At 41.7% G+C, this 24,220-nt stretch overlaps 1 protein-coding gene across 8 annotated transcripts in view; it reads left to right on the top strand.

Moving 5' to 3' along the window:
• dop1a (DOP1 leucine zipper like protein A) overlaps positions 1-24,220 on the top strand; it is a 352,103-nt gene that overhangs the window by 97,939 nt on the left and 229,944 nt on the right. For all 8 annotated transcript variants that reach the window (XR_013499663.1, XR_013499664.1, XM_078230041.1 and 5 more), the window contains 6 exons: positions 742-840; positions 2,822-2,921; positions 11,144-11,253; positions 17,002-17,113; positions 18,862-18,982; positions 21,797-21,916. Coding sequence is in view for 6 of the 8 variants with exons in the window: in XM_078230041.1 (XP_078086167.1) it covers positions 742-840; positions 2,822-2,921; positions 11,144-11,253; positions 17,002-17,113; positions 18,862-18,982; positions 21,797-21,916 (662 nt within the window). In the remaining 2 variants the exon portion in view is untranslated. The remainder of the gene's footprint in view (positions 1-741; positions 841-2,821; positions 2,922-11,143; positions 11,254-17,001; positions 17,114-18,861; positions 18,983-21,796; positions 21,917-24,220) is intronic.

The raw sequence follows: 24,220 nt of genomic DNA, 5'->3' as shown, positions 1-24,220 counted from the left end.
AATTCCAGAGTTTAGGGCATGGGCAGCGAAAGCACAGCCACCAATAGTGGAATGATTAAAATAGGAGATGCTAAAGAGGCCAAAATTAAGAGAGTGTAGTTATCTTGGAGGGTTTGGGGCTGAAGGAGCTTACAGAGATAGGGAGTCATAGAGTTGTACTGTACAGAAAAGGCCCATCGACCCATTGAATTCACAACAAGAATTAATTACCACTAAAGCCACACTAATACCATTTTCCAGCGCTTGTCCTTGAATGTTATGATATTTCAAGTGCTCATTGAAATACTGGCTGTAAGGTTTCCGGCATCCACTACCTTCCAGGCAATGATTCCAGATTCTCACCACTCTGAGTGAAAACATTTTTTCTCAAATCCCCTCTGAATCTAATGTCCCTCACCTTAAAACTATGTCCCCTCGTGATTGACCCCTCAACCAAGGGGAGAGCAAGGCCACAAAGGAATGTTCAAACAAAGCTTGAGAACTCAGGAGGCACGGTTAGTAAGTTTGCAGATGACACCAAGATCGGTGGCATAGGGGATAGTGAAGAAGATAATCTAGGATTGCAATGGGATCTTGACCAATGGACTGACGACTGGTAGTTGGAGTTTAATTTAGATAAATGTGAGATGATGTATTTTGGTAGATCGAACCAGAACATACTCTGTTAATGGCAGGGCGTTGGAGAGAGTTACTTAAACAAAAGGCTCCACTAATCCGTCTGTTCTTTGTTAAATTTTGTAGGTTGAAGCAGTCAGTGTTTCAGTCCAGGACTCCAGTGCCCTGGTGCAGAGGAGCACCTTGGATCTCATTCTGTTTTGCTTCCCTTTTCATCTCTTTCAGGTATAAAAACTATAATGAGAAATCTGGAAATTTAACCTATGCACTTTTGCACATAGTTGTAATATGAGGGATATTCAGCTTGCATCATAGAATTTTACAGAAAAATACATTCGGGCCAGCACTGAAAGCGAGATGCGCTTAGACTCATTACCCTGCCCTTTTCCTATATCCTTTTTAAAAAGAGACCGTCACTTGTAAACGAGGAAACCTCTAAGTGATGTGGCTTTATTACTGTTTGACAGGGTACAAGTGAAATATTAGTATTATTTTCATGAACCTAAAATTGTTGCCTTTGAGTAAAATGGTTATAAATGATGCCCCTATCATACGAAATTTCATTTTGATTAGTTTAATGATTCCCTGGACTGTAGCACCCAGTGCAGTTGAATTAGGGTAATGGATGTCATGTTGGAATAAAAATAATTGGTAACAATTTTTTGCAGCTTATAATTCCATCATTCTAGGCCAAAGACATGCAAGAAACAAATTAAACAAATACAAAAAGTGCTGATAAATCTTATTGTGGATACTGTGTATGCTAAAAAGGATAAAATCTCTGACCCAGATGGATTGCATCCACAAATATTGAAAGAAGTTAGGAAAGAGATAGTAAAGGCACTATTATATATTTGTGGAGACTCACTAAGAAAGGGACTAAAGGCAGGGCACTGGCAGAGAGCTTATGTGATTAGTATAATTAAAGAAGAAATTAGATATAGCTCTTGGGGCTAAAGGGATCAAGGGATATGGAAGGAAGGGGGATCAGAATATTGAATTTGATTATGCAACTTAATGGCAGAGTTGGCTCAAAGGGCTGAATGGCCTACTCCTGCTTCTTGTTTCAATGTTTCTATGTTACTATAATTAAAATGGAAGATGGCACAAGTCCAGGGAATTTTATAGCTTAACCTTGGGTGGTAGGAAAGATATTGGGAGGTTTACTCAAAGATGTAATGTAAAAACATCTAGAAGATATAAATAAAATAATCACACCACTTGACCAGCCGTATTGCATTCCTTGAAGAAGTAACAAAGAGCACAAATACAGAAATTAAGCAAGTGTTTAACCAACTTTAACATAGATTGGGAGAGGCAGCCAAGCAGCTGTGGAGTGTTTCCGGGATAATTTCCTGCAGCAATATGTCCTGGATGCAACAAGGCAACAATCAATATTATATCCATGTCAGAATAGAGAAAGCTGAATGGTAACCGAGAGGCCAGAAATACAAGATAGCCACTAACAATTCAATAGGGAATTCAGTAGAAATTTATTTCCCCAAAGAGGGTTAAGAACGTGCAACAAGCTACCACAAGGAGTGGTCTAAGTAAATCGCTTTGATTCATTTAATAGGAAGTTAGATAAATGCAAGAGGAAGAAAAGAATAGAATATGTTTGAATGCAGATGGGCAAGAGGAAACTCATGTGTAGCAGAGACCAGTTGGTTGAATGGCCTCTTTCTGTGCCATATACTATATAATTCCATGTAATAGTTTGGATTTTGAGTTTCTTAAACTTTGAAATGCAGTCAGTGTTTTGAAGGTCATAGTGAGTTATTTTGCAATTGGCAAAGTCCCACAAACAACAATTAGACTCCATAATCATTAGATTTGCTTGTTAAGGCTGAGGAAAGATTTTTTGACAAGAATAGTGTCATCAGATCTTTAATATTTACCTGAGCTGGCAAAGAGGGCTAGTTTAATGTATCATCTGAAGCACAGAACCTCCAAAAATTCTAATTTCCAGTTTTTCAGCAGAGTGTTATCCTAGATCAAGTGCTCAGGCTTGAACACGCAGCCAAGATCATGAGAGTCAATTAGTAGGAGAGGGACATCTGTAAAGATAGCAACATGGATAGAAAACAATATCTTTTGAGCCCCTTGAATTTGAAGCTAGGTCTGGGAAAGCCACAGACATCTTGCAGCATCAAATATCCCTTCCAGGTTTAATGGAAATGTTTTTTCTTCTCATTTGTCTTTTTAGGTCACTCGCCCAGACATGATACAGATTCTGTCTGCAGCTTTACATGTAGTACTCCGGCGAGATATGTCTCTCAACCGTAGACTTTATGCATGGCTTCTTGGTGAGTTAGGATCATTCTAATATGCACATACTTAAAATGGCAAATACATTTAGCTCACATGCTGGTTTAAATGCATATAGAGATATAATGCTTATTGAGGGAAAAGTTTGTAGTTCAAGGAATATTTCATTACTCGAATAATCCATTGTTTGTCTGAAAGCACTCTATGATAGTTTCGCCTTTTATGACACTGCAGCAGGCCATTCAACTCATTGAGTCCATGCTGACTCCCCACGGAACAATCCAGTCAGTCCTTCTCTCCTCCGCTCATTCTCAGTAACCCCTACAGGTTTATTTTCTTCAAGTGGCCATCCAATTTCCTTTCAAAATTATTGATTGTTTCTGAATCCACCCTTGTAGGCAGAGTTCCAGGTTAATTTGCTGCATAAAAAAAGTTCCTCCAATGACCCTGCATCTCTTTCTCAAACCTTAAATTTGTATTCCCTAGTTATTGTACTATCAGCTAATGGGAACAGTATTTCCTTATCTACCTTAATTAAGCATACCTTTTCCACACATCTATCAATTCTCTCTTCAATCTTCTTCGTTCCAAGGAGAATAACCCCAGCTATCAAATCTAACCTTGCAATTAAAATTCCCCCTATCCCTGGAATTATTCCGGTAAATTTCCTCTGCACCCTCTTGAGGATCTTCCTAAAGTGTGGGGACCAGAATTGGGTGCGATAGTTGTGGCCTAACCAGATCTTTATAAATGTTCATCGTAACGTCCCTGGTTTTGTACTGAATGAAACTCAAAAATCCTATATGCTTTGCTAACCACTCTTTTAATATGCCCTGTCACCTTCAAAGATCGATAAACATTCGCTCTCAGATCACTTTGTCTCTGCACACTCTTTTGGACTATGCCATTAATGTTGAATTACAAGGTCTATGATAATGCAGTTTGTTTGCCTAAATGTAGCAAATGCATATCTGGAATACATTGTACAAAACAGCATATACCTCTTAAGTAAGTGGAATGTTTGTCGTACACAATGCTAAGGTTTTTGAATGGTATGTATAGTAGCTAATTAACTTGAGCAAGATTTCCTCAGTTCCTGCCTCTGATCAGTGTTAGAATGTTACCTATGAACTTAGCTAAAAGATGTCTACAACTCTGTTCAGAAAATGACTGCACTCAGATATCCAACACACAGAAGTTTCAATATATTATGTGGACTATAGCCTATTTGTGAAGACAACGTTATAACGGTGTCTCTCGCATACTTATCTCTGTTGTTTCCCTGAGGACCTATCCTTGGCTCCTTTCTATTTCTTATCTAAACCGCTTGGCAGCATCATCTGAAAACACATGTATACTAATGGCAAAAGAGAAAATGCTGGAAAATCTCAGCAGGTCTGGCAGCATCTGTAAGGAGAGAAAAGAGCCGACATTTCGAGTCCGGATGACCCTTTGTCAAAGCAATGGCACCCAGCTCTACCTGAGTCCAAATTGTAGGACTGCTTGTATGACACCCACTACAAGATATCTTCAATTTTTTGGAAGACCAGAACCAAATTTTGGAGTGTGCCACAAATTTTGTTGCCAACCCAAGACTCCATCCCTCTCCCTGGTACCTGTTTGAGGCTGAACCAGATTTTCACAACCTTGTTATTATATTTGAACTCCATGAGCTTCTGACAAGATATTTGTACGAACATCGAGACCACTTATTTCAACCTCAATAACCACCTGACACCTCCAGCTCATCATCTGCCTCTGTTACTTCTATATTGACTATTCCAGTACTCCTGGCCAGCCTCCCACATTCTATCCCTTGCAATTTGACGTAATCTTAAATTTTGCTCCCGCTTCCTAACTGGTACCAAATCCTGTTTTGCTGCTTACCGTGGCTTTTGCTTAAGCAATACCTCAAACTTTCAAACCCTGATACTTTTCTTCAAATCCATCCATGGGCTCACTCGTCCCAATCTCTCTACTCTCCTCCAGCACCACATCTTCCCAGGATATTTGCGTTCCTCTAATTCTGGCCGATTGGGCATCCCAAATTTTAATCACTCTGCCATTGGTGGTCACGCTTTCAGTTATCTAGGCCCTTAGGTCTGGAATTCTGTCCATATACCTCGCCACTTCTCTACCATGCTTTCTCCTTCAAGAAGCTCCTTAAAACCTACCTCTCATAAAACTTTTGATAATCAATGTGGCTCATTGTGATATTTTATTGTATAAAGATCCTGTGAAGTGCCTTGAGACATTTAATCATGCTAAAGGTGCCATTGTTATGATCCCCATGAAGTTCAACAAGTCAACAAGTCCAATGGACCAAATTTACTGATATGATCCCAACGAAAACCAGTGGATAAAATTTCATTTTTTTTATAATTGTAACAATCAAACCAAAATCATCAATTAAAAATGAATTAACAGGCAAATCACAAATAATATATTATAAGTTATGCATTAAATAGCAGATACAACAAAGATAGTTCTCAGGTTTATCAGGCAGTATACACAGCACAATACTGAAAGAGGCAAGGGAGGAAATTGCTGGGGCCTTGAGAGAAATCTTTGTATCCTCGCAGGCGGCAGGCGAGGTCACACAGTAAGAAGTCTCACAACACCAGGTTAAAGTCCAACAGGTTTATTTGGTAGCAAAAGCCACTAGCTTTCGGAGCGCTCGCTGCTCCTTCGTCAGGGCAGTGGATGCTGTCTACATGGACTTCAGTAAGGTCTTCAGTAAGGGTGGCACGGTAGCACAGTGGTTAGCACTGCTGCTTCACAGCTCCAGGGACCTGGGTTTGATTCCTGGCTTGGGTCACTGTGTGGAGTTTGCACATTCTCCTCGTGTCTGCGTGGGTTTCCTCCGGGTGCTCCGGTTTCCTCCCACAGTCCAAAGATGTGCAGGTTAGGTTGATTGGCCATGCTAAAAATTGCCCTTAGTGTCCTGAGATGCATAGGTTAGAGGGATTAGTGGGTAAATATGTAGGGATATGGGAGTAGGGCCTGGGTGGGATTGTGGTCGGTGCAGACTCGATGGGCCGAATGGCCTCTTTCTGTACTGTAGGGTTTCTATGGTTTGGTCTTTGACAAGGTCCCTCATGGCAGACTGGTGCAGAAGGTGAAGTTGCATGGGATCAGAGGTGAGCTGGCAAGGTGGATACAAAACTGGCTCAGTCAAAGAAGACAGAGGGTAGCAGCGGAAGGGTGCGTTTCTGAATGGAGGGCTGTGACAAATGGTGTTCACAGTAAGAAGTTTAACAACACCAGGTTAAAGTCCAACAGGTTTATTTGGTAGCAAAAGCCACACAAGCTTTCGGAGCTCCTAGTCCCTTCTTCAGGTGAGTGGGAATTCTGTTCACAAACAGAGCATATAAAGACACAAACTCAATTTACATGAATAATGGTTGGAATGCGAATACTTACAACTAATCAAGTCTTTAAGAAACAAAACAACGTGATTGGAGAGAGCATCAAGACAGGCTAAAAAGATGTGTATTGTCTCCAGACAAGACAGCCAGTGAAACTCTGCAGGCCCAGGCAACTGTGGGGGTTACAAATAGTGTGACATGAACCCAATATCCCGGTTGAGGCCGGGATCCGCAGTGCATCCGAAGAGGAAAGAGTCGAATTGGACTCCTCCGGAAGGCCGCTGCCCTCGACTTGACATGTATGCCCAAGCCGTCAGGAGGTGCGTCAACACCAAATTCATCAGCCGCACTCACAAGACAGCCCCGAACATCACCCAAGCACATCCACACTCTCAAGACCAACCGCAACATTGTCATCAAACCAGCAGACAAAGGAGGGGCCATCGTCATACTGAACAGAACGGATTACTGCAAAGAAGTGTACCGACAACTAAACAACGAGGAACACTACAGACAGTTACCTGCAGATCCGACCAAAGAACACACCCGTCAACTCAACACTCTGATCAAGACCTTTGATCTGGACCTTCAGAACACCCTCCGTGCTCTCATCCCACGTACTCCCCGCGTTGAAGATCTCTACTGCCTCCCGAAGATACACAAGGCAAACACACCTGGCCGTCCCATCGTATCGGGCAATGGGACCCTGTGTGAGAACATCTCCGGCTATGTTGAGGGCATCCTGAAACCCATTGTACAAAGAATCCCCAGCTTTTGTCGCGACACGACGGACTTCCTACAGAAACTCGGCACACATGGAGCAGTTGAACCAGGAGCGCTCCTCGTCACAATGGATGTCTCGGCACTCTACACCAGCATCCCCCATGACGATGGCATTGCTGCAACGGCCTCAGTGCTCAGCGCCAACAACTGCCAGTTTCCAGATGCAATTTTACATCTCATCCGCTTCATCCTGGACCACAATACCTTCACCTTCAACAACCAGTTCTTTATCCAGACACACGGAACAGCCATGGGGACCAAATTCGCACCTCAATATGCCAACATCTTCATGCACAGGTTCGAACAAGACTTCTTCACCGCACGGGACCTTCAACCGATGCTATACACTAGATACATCGATGACATTTTCTTCCTTTGGACTCATGGTGAACAATCACTGAAACAACTCTATGATGACATCAACAAGTTCCATCCCACCATCAGACTCACCATAGACTACTCTCCGGAATCGGTTGCATTCTTGGACACGCATCTCCATTAAGGACAGTCACCTCAGCACCTCACTGTACCGCAAGCCCACAGATAACCTCACGATGCTCCACTTCTCCAGCTTCCACCCTAAACACGTTAAAGAAGCCATCCCCTACGGACAAGCCCTCCGTATACACAGGATCTGCTCGGATGAGGAGGATCGCAACAGACACCTCCAGACGCTGAAAGATGCCCTCATAAGAACAGGATATGGCGCTCGACTCATTGATCAACAGTTCCAACGCGCCACAGCGAAAAACTGCACCGACCTCCTCAGAAGACAAACACGGGACACAGTGGACAGAGTACCCTTCGTTGTCCAGTACTTCCCCGGAGCGGAGAAGCTACGGCATCTCCTCCGGAGCCTTCAACATGTCATTGATGAAGACGAACATCTCGCCAAAGCCATCCCCACACCCCCACTTCTTGCCTTCAAACAACCGCACAACCTCAAACAGACCATTGTCCGCAGCAAACTACCCAGCCTTCAGGAGAACAGTGACCATGACACCACACAACCCTGCCACAGCAACCTCTGCAAGACGTGCCGGATCATCGACACAGGTGCCATCATCTCACGTGAGAACACCATCCACCAGGTACACGGTACATACTCTTGCAACTCGGCCAACGTTGTCTACCTGATACGCTGCAAGAAAGGATGTCCCGAGGCATGGTACATTGGGGAAACTATGCAGACGCTGCGACAACGGATGAATGAACACCGCTCGACAATCACCAGGCAAGACTGTTCTCTTCCTGTTGGGGAGCACTTCAGCGGTCACGGGCATTCGGCCTCTGATATTCGGGTAAGCGTTCTCCAAGGCGGCCTTCGCGACACACGACGGCGCAGAGTCGCTGAGCAGAAACTGATAGCCAAGTTCCGCACACACGAGGACGGCCTCGACCGGGATATTGGGTTCATGTCACACTATTTGTAACCCCCACAGTTGCCTGGGCCTGCAGAGTTTCACTGGCTGTCTTGTCTGGAGACAATACACATCTTTTTAGCCTGTCTTGATGCTCTCTCCAATCACGTTGTTTTGTTTCTTAAAGACTTAATTAGTTGTAAGTATTCGCATTCCAACCATTATTCATGTAAATTGAGTTTGTGTCTTTATATGCTCTGTTTGTGAACAGAATTCCCACTCACCTGAAGAAGGGGCTTGGAGCTCCGAAAGCTTGTGTGGCTTTTGCTACCAAATAAACCTGTTGGACTTTAACCTGGTGTTGTTAAACTTCTTACTGTGTTTACCCCAGTCCAACGCCGGCATCTCCACATCATGACAAATGGTGTTCCTCAGGGATCAGTACTGGGACCTTTGCTGTTTGTAATATATATATATAAATGATTTGGAGGAAAATGTAACTAGATTGATTAGTAAGTTTGCGGCCAGATAGCGATGAGGACCATCAGAGGATATAGCAGGATGTAGATTAGTTGGAGACTTGGGCGGAGAGATGGCAGATGGAGTTTAATCCGAACAACTGTGAGGTAATGCATTTTGGAAGGTCTAATACAGATAGGAAATATACAGTAAATGGCAGAACCCTGAAGAGTATTGATAGACAATACAGGTACACAGGTCACTGAAAGTGGCAATGCAGGTGGAGAAGATAATCAAGAAGGCATACGGCATGCTCGCCTTCATCGGCCGGGGTATTGAGTTTAAAAATTGGCAAGTCATGTTGCAGCTTTATAGAACCTTAGTTAGGCCGCACTTGGAATATAGTCTTCAATTCGGGTTGCCACACTACCAGAAGGATGTGGAGGCTTTGGAGAGGGTATAGAAAAGATTTACCAGGATGTTGCCTGGTATGGAGGGCATTAGCTATGAGGAGAGGTTGGAGAAAATTGGTTTGTTCTCACTGGAGCGACGGAGGTGGAGGGGAGACTGATAGAAGTCTACAAGACTGAGAGGCATGGACAGAGTGGAGAGTCAGAAGCTTTTTCCCAGGGTGGAAGAGTCAATTACTAGGGGACATAGGTTTAAGGTGCGAGGGGCAAGGTTTAAAGGAGATGTACGAGGCAGATATTTTACACAGAGAGTGGTGGGTGCCTGGAACTCGTTGCCAGGGGAGGTAGTGGAAGCGGATGTGGTAGTGACTTTTAAGGGGCGTCTTGACAAATACATGACTAGGATGGGAATAGAGGGATATGGTCCCCGGAAGGGTAGGGGGTTTTAGTTAAGTCGGGCAGCATGGTCGGTGCAGGCTTGCAGGGCTGAAGGGCCTGTTCCTGTGCTGTAATTTTCTTTGTTCTTTGTTCTTTATGTGGCCTTTAATGTTAAAATCCTTCAAAACTCTGATCTTCCTCGGGTAGAATTCCAGTTCCATTCCTTCACAGATTTAGCCACCAACTCTCATCAGACAGCAACACACCTTCAACCTGAGTTCCATGGGTGCAATCTTCAACAAAATGGCACACTTATCCAGAACCTCTTCACCTCTGCTTGTAATGGTCTTGATGGTGTGGATCCACCAATTGTTACCTTGATCCAAACCTTCTGTGACACCCCTGGTTCTGGTCAGTCAGTTACTTAAACAGTGGCAGCAACCTAATTTTTGTCTAATGTCCACTCCCAGATCTAGTATTTGTGTTGTTCTCCAATTAGGCTCTCAACTAGAGAAGCTAGCCTCGGATTGGATGAGCTGGAAACAGCACAAAACTCAAATTTGTATAGCTCAACAGGGCATACTGTGGAATCTCTGGGAGGCTGGAACCCAATTTGCGACTACCTGAAATAGATGTTAATTGTATAATATGCACAACTGCTTTTAGCAATTTATTTTAATGCCTATAAAGATAATGAATGTTTTACCACAGAAGAGTGGTAAATTTAAATAATTAATGTTTACTGTCTTGTCTCCATGTTAGTTAGCCACCTTATTCTTTTTAAACTTGTTGCAGTGGTTATATCTTGCATTCAGGCTGAAAGTTTCTCACTTTTTAATAACCATTGAGTGCCCATATTATATTTAATTTTTTTATATATTGAAAGATTTGCATAGTTCCTCTCACGACCTCCAGATATCTCAATGTGCCTTGCATACAATGAAGTACTTTACTGTTGTGATGTAGGAAACGTAGCAGCTCCCAAAAACAGCAATTGGATAATCACCCAGATAATCTACTTTGCTTGTAATGTTGCTTGAGAGATAAATATTGTCCAGGAGACTGCAGTTCTAAAAAATAGTGTAATGAGATCTTTTATGTCCACCTGAAGACCAGAAGTTCCATTTGGAAGATGGCTCCTCTGACAGTGGAGCACATCTTCAGTACAGTGCTCCCTCAGTCTTGATTTTTGTGCTGAAGTCCTGGGGTGGGACTTGAACCCATTCAAGGCAAATGTGCTACCAATTGAGCCATGGTCAAAGACTGAAAACATACAGTGAGTGTCGATGTTATTTTGATCTGGAAGAAGCCAAAATTTGTGTAAAATAGATTATTATTGATTAACAAAATATTTGTGACTTCTCTTTTGCTTTCTTTAAATGGATTATCATTTGGTAAGTAAAAAAAAAAATTTTTCAAAATAGTTAAGTGCAATAATAGCCAACTAAATACAGATTTTGTTTGAGTGCATGTTCAAATCCCTGTTCTTCAATTTATTTAGGATTCGATAACAATGGTTGTGTCATAGGCCCCAGAAGCACCAGGCACAGCAATCCCGAGGAACATGCAATCTATTATTTTAATACCTTTTCCAAGAATCTCCTGATTCAGGTACACTAGTTATTCCAATCTTTGTAGATTCTTGTCACTCTGTAGTTTTCTACATTAAGATTTGTAACTGGTTGACTTTATCTGGTAAAGGTAACTTGGGGTCATTCAAATGTTTGTGGTTAAAATGTAGCATTCTTGGAAGCATGTTCAACAAGGAATGATCCAGCTATGATTAAACGTGCAGAACAAATTAGCAACCTAAAGATAAGTGAACATTTAGAAAGTAATGACCAAAATTTAACAAGGTTCATGTTGAAATTGGATGGGAAAAGGATTTGTCAAAGATCAAGGTGTTCAATTGGGAATTAATGGTTTCATAGTAGACCAGAAGTAAGAAAGGTTTAAATAAAGTGCAGATTTGAAAGAACCATCTACTGGAAGTCGAGGGGTTGCATTAAAGCATAAGCTTCCATGAATAGAGATGAGAACAAAAATGGCATTAAAGAAAAGCCTATGATAAATATGTGGAGAATGAGGGTGGTGGGTGATGATAGAAAACAGAAGCAAAGTAAATACATGTAGAAATGGGAAATCAAGAAAAGGTTAAAGGCCAGGTGTGAATAGCAAGGCATAGAAAAGGATTAAGGATCTAGGTAATATTTGCAATCTTATCCTAGATCTTACTGCAGAAACATGTGCGCATCATCACGTTTAACACTTCCTGGTGCTGTCTTTTGGTTCAGATATCAAATCAATGTCTCATTTCTTAGGTATGTGTGTGAAGGTTTATGATGTGGAGATGCCAGTGTTGGACTGGGGTAAACACTAAGAAGTTTCACAACACCAGGTTAAAGTCCAACAGGTTTATTTGGTAGCACAATCTACTAGCTTTTGGAGCGCTGCCCCTTCATCAGGTGAGTCGGAGTTCTACTCTCAAACAGGGCATATAAAGACACAAACTCAATTTACAAAATAATGGTTGAACACTCACATTGAACACATAGTGAACACGCTGTACCTTTAAGACTTGATTACCTGAAAAGACTCGCATTCCGACCATTATTTTGTAAATTGAGTTTGTGTCTTTATATGCCCTGTTTGTGAATAGAACTCCCACTCACCTGATGAAGGGGCAGCGCTCCGAAAGCTAGTGGCTTGTGCTACCAAATAAACCTGTTGGACTTTAACCTGGTGTTGTGAGACTTCTTACGGTGTTGTGAGACTTCTTACTGTGTTTACCCCAGTCCAATGCTGGCATCTCCACATCATGGCTACCATCGACACCGCAAACTGCTGATTCCAAGTGGAGAGGATCTCCAAGAAGATCGTGCATATCGACACAGACATCAAGTTTCTACAGAGATGCAAGAAAGCAGACAAGATACCGAAAGGACCACAGATCACGAACCCACTCAGGTCAACCTATAACACACTACGCTGAGAGACTTTGCCATCACACCTCTTACATTCAACCACCTCATACACCAGCTCTACAGCAAATGCCGCACCCTGGAAACCAAGGTAGAGTCCATATTCTCTACTTGCGCTCAGGACGCAGACCAGCTGCGAACCTCTGCCAAGCAGACGAGACAAAGCAACTACGCCATCTACACGCACACCAAGAACAGGAAACTTGAGAAACTCGGCATCACCACCAGCAGAAACCAAGCCTCTCCCGGTACCACAGTAGAAAACAGTACCACTGCAGGGAAGTCCTTTGTCAACTTGTCGGACTACACACTTCAACCAGATGAAATCGAAGTTCTCAGCCGAGGGCTCAATTTCTGCCCCACCACGAAAATAGACCCCATCAGTCTCGCAGCAGACACAGGAATTCATCAGGTGAATGAGGCTGTGGGAGTTCTTCCACAAACCCCAAGAGGCCAACAGCGAACACAATGAGACAGCCAATGAACCGGAACAGCCGACAGAGAGATCCGCAGTGCAGCAACCGAAGAGGAAAGAGTCGAATTCGACTCCTCCGGAAGGCTGTTGCCCTCGATTTGACATGTATGCCCAAGCCGTCAGGAGGTGCGTCAATGCCAGATTCATCAGCTGCACTCACAAGACAGCCCTGAACATCACCCAAGCACAACGCAATGCCATCATCTCACATGAGAACACCATCCACCAGGTACACGGTACATACACTTGCAACTCGGCCAATGTTGTCTACCTGATACGCTGCAGAAAAGGATGTCCCGAGGCATGTTACATTGGGGAGACCATGCAGACGCTACGACAACGGATGAATGAACATTGCTCGACAGTTACTAGGAAGGAGTGTTCTCTTCCTGTTGGGGAACACTTCAGCGTCACGGGCATTCGGCCTCTGAACTTCGGGTAAGCTTTCCAAGGCGGCCTTCACGACACACGACAGCGCAGAGTCACTGAGCAGAGACTGATGGCCAAGTTCCGCACACGAGGACGGCCTCAACCGGGATCTTGGGTTCATGTCACACTATCTGTAACCCCCACGACTTGCCTGGGCTTGCAAAATCTGACTAACTGTCCTGGCCGGAGACAATACACATCTCTTTAACCTGTGCTTAACCCTCTCTCCACTCACATTGTCTGTACCTTTAAGACTTGATTACCTGTAAAGACTCGCATTCCAACCATTATTTTGTAAATTGAGTTTGTGTCTTTATATGCTCTGTTTGTGACTAGAAATCCCACTCCCCTGATGAAGGGGCAGCGCTCCGAAAACTAGTGGCTTGTGCTACCAAATAAACCTGTTGGACTTTAACCTGGTGTTGTGAGACTTCTTACTGTGTGAAGGTTTACACAGCACTAATCAAAAAAGAATAGAGGATTTCTCCCAATATCCAAGCTAACAACACTAAAACACATTATCCGACCATGTATCTGACAGTTGTTTGTGGAACCGTGCTATGTGCAAATTGGGTGTTGTGTTTCCCCACATTACAATAGACATTACAACTGAGGTGTGTTTGAAATGGGGTTGGGGAAGGGGGGATGTTGGGGCAGAATTCCGCAAGAACCTAGAGTCTGTGCCAATTTAATCCTACCACCTAGTTAGATTGAAACGTCTAGGTTTGGTAAATATGTGCGACAACAGGCATGGTACAAACCTATGAGACAATCGCAATGCCAATCCAAGGACAAGAGTTTGGAGAAATTAGCACGTTGAACTGAGAGAGGATGATGTTTCAACACAATTGAGGGCTGTTCCTTGATTTAATGATCCATTGCTTGATGCACTTGTGTGTGCAGTAAGGCACTTCTGTGTGCAGTAAGGCATCGGAATGAGGTACTTCTCCCCAGCAACAAGAGGAAGAAATGTGTTCCTGTAACAAAGAAGCTGCAGCTAGATATGGCTGAGGATATAAGCAGTCGGAGCATAGTGCCATGCTCTCTACATCAGTGCAGGAAGCACTTTAATGACCTAACCAATCAGGTAAGGCAAGTACAGTTGCATTTTACTTGTTGTGTGCATGACCTTCTCCTCCCCCACTCCCCCAACCACCACCACCACTGCCCCACAGCCATCCCACTCTGTCTTGTCACTTGTCATGTCACTCCTCCCACCTACTTACTTTACAACTGCACAAATCACTGTTCACTTCTTTCACATTCCCATTTATCCATTCACTGTGGCCACTGACTTTGATGTTTTTACAATTTCCCAGTCACCATTCACTCATGAGAAGATCAGTGATGTTTCGCACCCATGATTGTTGGAGTTAGCTACCTGGTGACAAAATTAAGTATCAGAGACCCACATGCCATACACCACTCAATCATGTTGACTTTGTTTTACCAGGAAGTGAAATATGATATTTTACACAGAGGGTGGTGGGGGCCTGGAATGCGCTGCCAGGCAAGGTGGTGGAGGCGGACACACTGGGAACATTTAAGACTTATCTAGACAGCCATATGAACGGAGTAGGAATGGAGGGATACAAAAGAATGGTCTAGTTTGGACCAGGGAGCGGCGCGGGCTTGGAGGGCCGAAGGGCCTGTTCCTGTGCTGTATTGTTCTTTGTTCTTTGTCTTCATAATGGTGAAGTTGCCTTATTAATGTTCATATTTTTCTCTTATCTAGGGTCTTCACCTGTATAGCAGCAGTTGTTGGACCTCCTGGATGTGAATCCTCAGAGGAACTGATTCCTTCTGAGTGTACACTGTTGCAAGACTTGACTTTACCATGCACCAGCACAGATATTTGCACTTCAGTGTGTCCAGATATACAGATGGTTTGAGGTGGGAGGGGGCTGTTTACCTAGTGATTCACAGTTTGCAAGTGAGCAAGAAAAGACTGCTGGTAAGGTCAGCTGTGGAGAGTGTGGGTGGGATTTTCTAGCCGTACTTGCCCCAAAACTGGAAATTCCCACCTGAGGTCAACGGACCTTTGCATGGCCCACTCCCCGCCCACTACGATTCCCTTGGCAGATGGGAAAATTCTGGTCTATGTGTCAGAGGGTGCAGACCTCTGTGTCTGCAGGAGGGTGAATTTATTCAGTTCTGAACAGTTAAATAACTCTTCAGGCAACTTTCCAACCACTTAGGGTAATTGCATCAATGAATGTAATTTATAAGGCTATTGAAAAAGAATGGATTATCTTCAAACTGTCTTGCTTATTGTGGTTGGCCTCCATTGAATCCAAGTTATCAGAAGCTGCCAGGAGAGAGACTTTGCAGCAGCTTTTCACCATAGTCCTGATTTCACCTGATTGAACCAGAATCATGCCAGTGAAGCTCCGTCAGTTGCATTTAAATTAAATAAAGTACTTGAATTTCAATTTTATTTAAAAAGTACTCTTATGTACTCTTAACAAAGTACTCTTAACAAAGGGCTGTCAGCAACGGTGGTGGAGGCGGATTCGATAGGGTTTTTTAAGAGACTTTTAGACAAGTACATGGAACTTAGTAAGATAGAGGGTTACAGGTAAGCCTAGTAATCGCTAAGGTAGGGAATGTTCGGCACAACTTTGTGGGCTGAAGGGCCTGTATTGTGCTGTAGTTTTTCTATGTTTCTATGTTGGTGATTCATCTCTCATTTAACACATATAGTAAACTGTAATTTATACTGAAGTGTCATCTGTGACCATATATTAGCTTTTGCTCTGATTGATTACGAGAGTTCAGTGGATAAGTGTAATTAGGTCTGAAGCACACTAACTTATTACTCCAGGCACAAGGTTCCTGAGTTTGAATTATATGAAGTCCACCGATAGAATCCTCATGGTGAGCGTGAACAAAGTGTTTTGAGGAAATCTGAACAGGTAGTTGCAATCACAGCAACTAGGAGTAGACAATAAATATTACGTTGTCAGCCCCCCCAAAAATAATTTTAGTTTTATAGTCAACTGTTAACTTGCAAAATAACAGTCTGTCGGGTTAATGTGCTTCAAAAACCACTAGAGTCATAGATCCATACAGTGCAGAAAAGGCCCTTTGGCCCATCAAGCCTGCACCGACAATAACTACCACTAAGGGCAGGCTAATCCCATTTTCCTGCACTTGACCCATATCCCTGACCTCCATAATTATTCCTGAAGATGTTATAAAAATTTTGCTTAAATATTGTTTTGGCTGTTGAAACTTAAAGCAAATAAATCTGCATCTGTAGTAGTTAATTTTCCCAGAATTGAATATTAAAGTTTACATTTCAAATTGAGACCGGGCTTGCAACTGTTCCTTTAGCTATTGTTTTTAACCTGTTCTCATTAACTACACAGTTTGTAGCTTTTATAGGAAAACCTGCATTCAGCATTTTTTTTCCATATTGGCTGAATCAATTATTTTTATTTCTTCCTCTTCCTTTTCACTGCCTCTCCTTAGGCTATGGTGGGAATTTTACAAGGAAAAGGATGTGGAGAAGAAGAAAGGACACCATTACATGATCTGAAACCTTTTCGCATTCTCATTAGTCTTCTGGACAAACCAGAATTAGGTACAGTATGATGGACAGAAAAACTATTGCATTGTTGGACAAGTATGGGGTGGGAGCAAGAGCAAGACTGGTGGTAGTTGGGGGAAGTACAGTAAGAAGACTTCTTACTGTGCTTACCCCAGTCCAACACTGGCATCTCCACACACATGGTGACTGGGGGCACAGTGGAATGGGAAAGGCAATCAGCAGAGTAGAGGCTGAAGGACTCCAGCTTCTCCTGGCCAATAAGGAATGCTGTTCTTGAGCTGACAGCTCTTAACTCCCTTTTCCAGATTTCTGGCGTACCAGTAAACTGATGCAGTGGCAGTTTCAAATTAAATTGAGCTCCAATTTGCACCACGTGAGCCTAATTTGAATATCATAGAATCCTACAGCGCATAAGGAGGTCATTTGGCCCATCAATTCTGCACTGACCACCTGTGCATGAATATGTTAATGAAGTGCCTCATATATTTTAACATGCACAACTTGCACAACACATAGCAACGGATGCATGAATGCCAGTTTGAAGGGTTTTCCAGTTCTTTTGAAAGAGCAAGTCCACATCCCCACTGTTTGTCTGTAAACCCTGCTAGTTCCTCATCTTCAAGTACCTGCATAAACTCCTGTTGAATTGTTTTACGCAATCAAGTTCTAACATCTTTTCAGGTGGAGCACTCCAGATTCTAACAACAATTTGAGTGAAAGTATTTCTTCTTCAGATCTTTTGCCAATGTTTTTAAATGTGTAGTTTAAAACTTCTAGTAACTGCTCCACTTACAAGGAAGACTAAATTTTCTGTGTTCTATCAAAACCTCTCGTGATCTTGAAAGTTTTTGTTAGGTCATGCCTTTTGTTAGGTCAGGTGGACGGCACGGTAGCACAGTGGTTAGCACTGCTGCTTCACAGCTCCAGGGTCCCGGGTTCGATTCCCGGTTCGGGTCACTGTCTGTGTGGAGTTTGCACATTCTCCTCGTGTCTGTGTGGGTTTCCTCCGGGTGCTCCGGTTTCCTCCCACAGTCCAAAGATGTGCGGGTTAGGTTGATTGGCCAGGTTAAAAAATTGCCCCTTAGAGTCCTGGGATGTGTAGGTTAGAGGGATTAGTGGGTAAAATATGTGGGGGTAGGGCCTGGGTGGGATTGTGGTCGGTGCAGACTCGATGGGCCGAATGGCCTCCTTCTGCACTGTAGGGTTTCTATAATTTCTATGAACTTTCTCTGTTCCAAGGCGAACAGTCCAACAAGTTTGGACTAGCTGATTTCTTTCCAATCTGTTTTGCGAAGGTTACTACATATTTCTTGATCAACTATTGCATTATTATTTAATAGTAACTGACGTCAAAGTCTGGCAAGTTTTGCAATTTTAAAATTTGTGTGCATTTCCATGCTATATATAAACTTAAAATTTTGAAGTTGTTGAAGCAGCTAAATATATTGCTGTCAGCACACTAGTGCAAGTGCCGATCACAAAAGGATGCTTATGAAGAAGAAGCTTGTTCTTCTATGCCTTCTTTCTTAGAACTGGTGCATTGAACTTCTACCCTACATGGTGTAACCAATATTTTCTATATGGTAATGCACTGTAGTTATGTAGTCTGATGTACTGCATTGGTTGTTAAAAGTATGTTACCTTCTAATGATTCCACAGTTTCTGCTGTTTTACATCTGCGAATGGTACAGTAAGCTATTTTTTCAACTGACATTGTTTCCTCCCTAATAATATACTTCTCATAATTAGTTGAGAATTTAGAGTTGATATTGTCATTCTAGGGCCAGCAATCGTGGAGGATGTACTTATAGAAGTTTTCAGAACATTGCATTCACAGTGCAAAGCTGAACTGAATCTGAAAACTCAACCTTCTTACTGCAAAGACCACACCCAGTTAAGCAGGTATATTAACTTAATTCTATTGTTTATTATCTAAAGGAAGAGAGATGTAATTATTTATTATTTTGCACTCCTGTGTACTTAAGTTGTATTGTGGAGCATAATATTTCAAATTTTGCCTGTTGGAGATGACAATACACCTACTGTCTTGCAATTGCATGCTTTTCAAATGCAGCAGTGTACAGAATAATTAATCATGGCCATTTTACACCTAATTCTCATACTTGACTTTTTATCAAGCCAAGTGTAATAATTTGGTGTTCGAATGATAGGTAGATAAGCTAGTGGTAATTTTTCCACTAGGCCTAGCAGGTTACTCAATTGAAGGACATTAAGGAATGGGCAATACATCCTGGCCTTGCCAATGATACCCAATAAAATAATTTAAAAAAATAAACTTGGGTTTTGTTATGTTAAATTAGAGAATAAAATTACATTAAGGCCCGAATCTTCCTAGCAGTGGAAATGCTCCCGACCCTTCATTGCTGTATATATCTTCCGGGATTTTCTGACGGCTGTTACAGAAATGCACATGGCAGTGTCACCTAGTGAACTCTGTCAGACCATAGTAGAGTTGGGGGAACGATAAGACATGTCCCCTTTTTACTACAATAACTGCCATGTTTTGCGTGGTAAGTTTCAAGGTCCAGTCTTTGAATGTGGGTTGAAAATGGGTGAGTTGGTGAATTGGGGAGTAGGTAGGTCGACGAGGTGGTAGTAGTGTCTGAGGGTTAGGTCGATCAGAGGTGTGAGGGGAAGAAATCAATTCTGGTGGGGGGGAGGAAGGTTGGTGGTTAGGTTGGTGGCATAGTTGGGTCTGGTTAGGTGGGTAGTTGGAAGGTGGTCAGCGTAGAGCTATTTGGGTGTTCATGGTGGGTAGTCAGGTTTAGTCAAGGAATAGTTGGGTGATTGAGGTTTATTGAATTGAGTTGCAGGGATTAGTTGGGTCCAATCTGGGGGGAAGGGCACAGCAGGGTTGCGGATGGGGGCGGTGTTAGTCTGGGATAGTTGGGCCGGGTTGGGTGCTAGTCAGATCGGGCTGTTGGGGCAGGGTGATGAGGGGGGGGTTCAATTTGAAGTTACCCAGGTGTTAGACGAGGGTAATTACCCAATTAAGTACTATGCATGTCTCTCAAGTCTCTGTTGCAAAGGGTCCCAGAGAGCAGATGAATTGCCCATCAGAAGTTTCAACTTCTTTGTTCATCAATTCTAAGTCCAGTCTCCAACGATCTGGGGATCAGAAGATTTGTCTTTATATATCCTAATATGTTTAAACTGCCACTGAGTCTACTGCTGCTTTTGAAGAAAAATGTAATTCATAAGTGTGCAAAACTCAACAGCACAGTAAATAGTCTAGGACATGGGTCTGCAGCTTGCGGCTCCATAAGGACTCATATTGCTACTGATCTTGATCAATCAAACCCATTTTGTTGTTAATTAACTGGCACGTTTTGTCATTTTAAACTTCTGTTAACACTTTACTTGTGAAAGTATCATTCTATTAACAATTTTTTTGTAATAACCTTTTTAAAATTTTATTGAAATGTGTCTGCCATATTTTTCAATATTTTTGGCATTGAGGGGTAGCAGCATTGCAGCTCTTCAGATATTACTTTTTTGATTACATTTAGAAAATGTTATTCAGGTCCATAGTCTAAAACGTATATTGGTACAATGTTAACAGGAATATCTTGAGGCAATATTCACCATACATCTTGTATATATCTCCACTTCAAATATTTAGAACATGGATGGAGAACTTCTGGCAAAGTATCAAATTGAGTTGAGCTTAATAATTTCTATGAATTTCACACTTTGCACACTCGATGCATTTGCACACTTCACAACCTATCAGGTAAATTGTGTCCTGTGTTTTGAATCTGAATTGTGTCAATAGAACATCAGGCTCTCAAATTTTCTGAAAATTCCTTTTATAAAGGATTTGAAGATTAGGGAGTTTTAAACAAGCCACAAATCAATAGTTGTCAGTTGACACCATGCAGATTCTGGGCAATGTGGATTTTGTTCCAACTCCAGGATGTGAAATATCTATTAGAAATATCCTAAGGCACTTCATAGGAGCATTATCAAACAAAATTTGACATGAAGCCAAATGACATATTAATAAGATAAAACTTGACCCAAAAGCTAGGTTTTAAGATCCGCCTGAAGGAGGCAAGGGTGGTAGAGAGATTAGAGGAGAAATTCCAGGTTTTAATATCTAGGCAACTGAAGCCACATCCATCAGTGACAAAGTAATTTAAAATTGGGGGTGTGTAGGAAACCAGATTTGGAGGAGCGCAGGGATCTCCGGAGGGTTGCAGATCTGGAAGTGAGTGGTGACTGTGGGGCCGTGGTAAGTGAGGCATGCAGTAATTTGAAAGCAGGAATGAGGATTTTAAATTTAAAACATTGCTGGAACAGAACCCAATTTAAGTCTGTTAGCGCAGGGTGAACAGGACCTGTTGTTAATTAGGATACAAACAATCCATGTAATAGGTTACAATGCACCATTCCTTCAGGTCTAAAATCTAGATTCAGATCTAATCGATCCTTTCATGCAATCATCCTGTACCGGAGAATATCCTGTTGATTCCTATCTGGTATCATCACTGTTGGATAGAAGCTTTGAAATATAATTTTAACTGATAAATATATGTTTTGGTTAGCATGAAATATAAGTTATAATGCAAGTTAGAAATAAAATGGTATTTTGTTACAAATTTTCAAAATAATAAGAAATTAAACATTTACATTTTTTCAGTAATATGACCTTTTCAAACCAGGCACAATATTGATTATTTTGCTTTTTTTCAGTAAAATGCGAGAGAACAAGAAGACTTCAGAGCTAATTAAAACTGCAAATCTTCTCTTCAATTCTTTTGAACCATATTATATGTGGGATTATATAGCTCGTTGGTTTGAGGAATGTTGTAGGTAAGTGATACTGCCTTGCATTAATCATATTGCAGTAATTCTTGAAACAGGTATGCCAGTTTTTGAGCTTTTTTAAGACTTGGCACCTTTTTGAGAATATAGGATTTTATTTATAGTCTCTGCTAAATGTTATTTGACACATTTTTCAAATATTGTTAGGATAGGTAAATAATTGGATCCTTCAATTTTTTGAAATGCAAAATCATAGAGTCATAGAGGTTTACAGCATGGAAACAGGCCTTTTGGCCCAACTTGTCCATGCTGCCCTTTTTTTTTAAAACACCAAAGCTAGTCCCAATTGCCCGCATTTGGCCCATATCCCTCTCTACGCATCGTACCCATGTAACTGTCTAAATGCTTTTTAAAAGACAAAATTGTACCTGCCTGTACTACTACCTCTGGCAGCTTGTTCCAGACACTCACCACCCTCTGTGTGAAAAGATTGTCCCTCTGGACATTTTTGTGTCTCTCCCCTCTCACCTTAAACCTATGCCCTCTAGTTTTAGACTCCCTTACCTTTGGGAAAATATATTGACTTATCTGGCTGATCTATGCCCCATATTATTTTATAGACCTCTGTAAGATTACCCTTCTACGCTCCAGAGCCTTCTACGCTCCAGAGGAAAAATGTCCCAGTCTATACAGCCTCTCCTTATAACTCAAACCATCAAGTCCCGGTAGCATCCTAGTAAATCTTTTCTGCACTCTTTCTAGTTTAATAATATCCTTTCTATAATGTGACCAGAACTGTACACAGTATTCCAAGTGTGGCATTACCAATGTCTTGTACAATTTCAACAAGACATCCCAACTCCTGTATTCAATGTTCTGACCAATGAAACCAAGCATGGTGATTTAATAACAACTGATGTGAAATAGCCTGTTGGAAATTATTTACCTATTACTATTGCATTTCATAGAATCGTAGGATGGTTACAGCACAGAAATAGGTTATTCAATCTGTTGAGTCCATGTTGATTCTCTGCAAGAGCATTCTAGCCAGAACCACTCCTCTGCCCTTTTCCCATAACCCTGCAAAAAATGTTTTCTGTTCAAGTTTTTACCTAATCTCCTTTTGAAAGTGCTGGGGTTCTGGACCAGAATCACAAATTACATTAGGAAGCCAGACTGGACCCCACCCAGGAAGTTTTCTATTTTGGCATAAATGTGAGGATAGGATGCTTCACTCCAGGAGTAGTCCTGCTGACAAATTAGGGATCTTTTATAGTGAAACAAACTTAAACTGTGTTATTAAATTAAGTTTAAGTATAACTAACAAATGAAGCAGTTTAACTAACAGTTGAACAACAGTTAAAAAGTGAAAGGAAATAACTTAATTTCTAACTTATCACTTTCTATTCCAAATAAGCAACATTCTCTTACAGATTTAAGATTCCACTTTAAATACAATTAGCAACCATAAATGTACTTGCTATAAGGGGTGTAGATAATCTTGAAGCTGTGTGAGAGAGATTTTGAGTTTCAGAGTAGCTTGCAGACCTCTGTGTTTGAGCAAACCCCAGCCAGAACTGAAAGCTATTTCTCTCCTACAAACCTAGCACACCTCATTAGCCACATTATCACATGACCCTATCAGTCAACCTAATTAAAAACTCCAGGGGAAATCTTCACCAATAAACAAAAGTTCATTAACACTCTCCTAAGTAAACTACATGGCTAAAATGAGAAATTATTCTACTCTCCCAACATTGGAGCTGCATTTCTCCCAGATATACCGACTGCCTGTAAAACAAACATTCCCCATAAACATAAAAATAATCAAGATATTTATCTATAGCAACTACTATCATCACAAAAGTCATGATTGAATCTACCTCCACTACCCTTCCAGGCAGTGCATTCCAAATCATAATCACTCTCTGTCTTAAAAAAAAGTTTTCTCATTTTGTCTTTTAGCTCTTGCTAGTTACCTTAAACGTGCATCATCTTGTTCCTGATCCTCCCATTAATGAGAACGGTTTTTATCTACTCTGTCTAGACCCCTCACTATTTTAAATACCTCTCCTTTCAACCTTCACTGCTCGAAGAAGAATAACTAGATCCCCCAATCTATTTGTGCAACAGAAGTCCCTCATCCTTGGAACCATTCTTGTAAATCTTTTCTGCATCCTTTTTAGAGATTTTACACACTTTCTAAAATATGATGTCTAGAATTGGACACACTATTCCATTTGAGGCCAAACCAATGTTTTATAAAGGTTCATCGTAACTACTTCTTTTGTACTTTATGCCTCTATTTATAAAGCCCATGAATCCAGCATGCTTTTTTAACCCCTTTATCAA

Source organism: Mustelus asterias, chromosome 15 (genome assembly GCF_964213995.1).
Source record: "Mustelus asterias chromosome 15, sMusAst1.hap1.1, whole genome shotgun sequence".
In the NCBI taxonomy this organism is placed as follows: Eukaryota; Metazoa; Chordata; class Chondrichthyes; order Carcharhiniformes; family Triakidae; genus Mustelus; species Mustelus asterias.
This window is presented reverse-complemented; position numbering and strand designations above follow the sequence as displayed.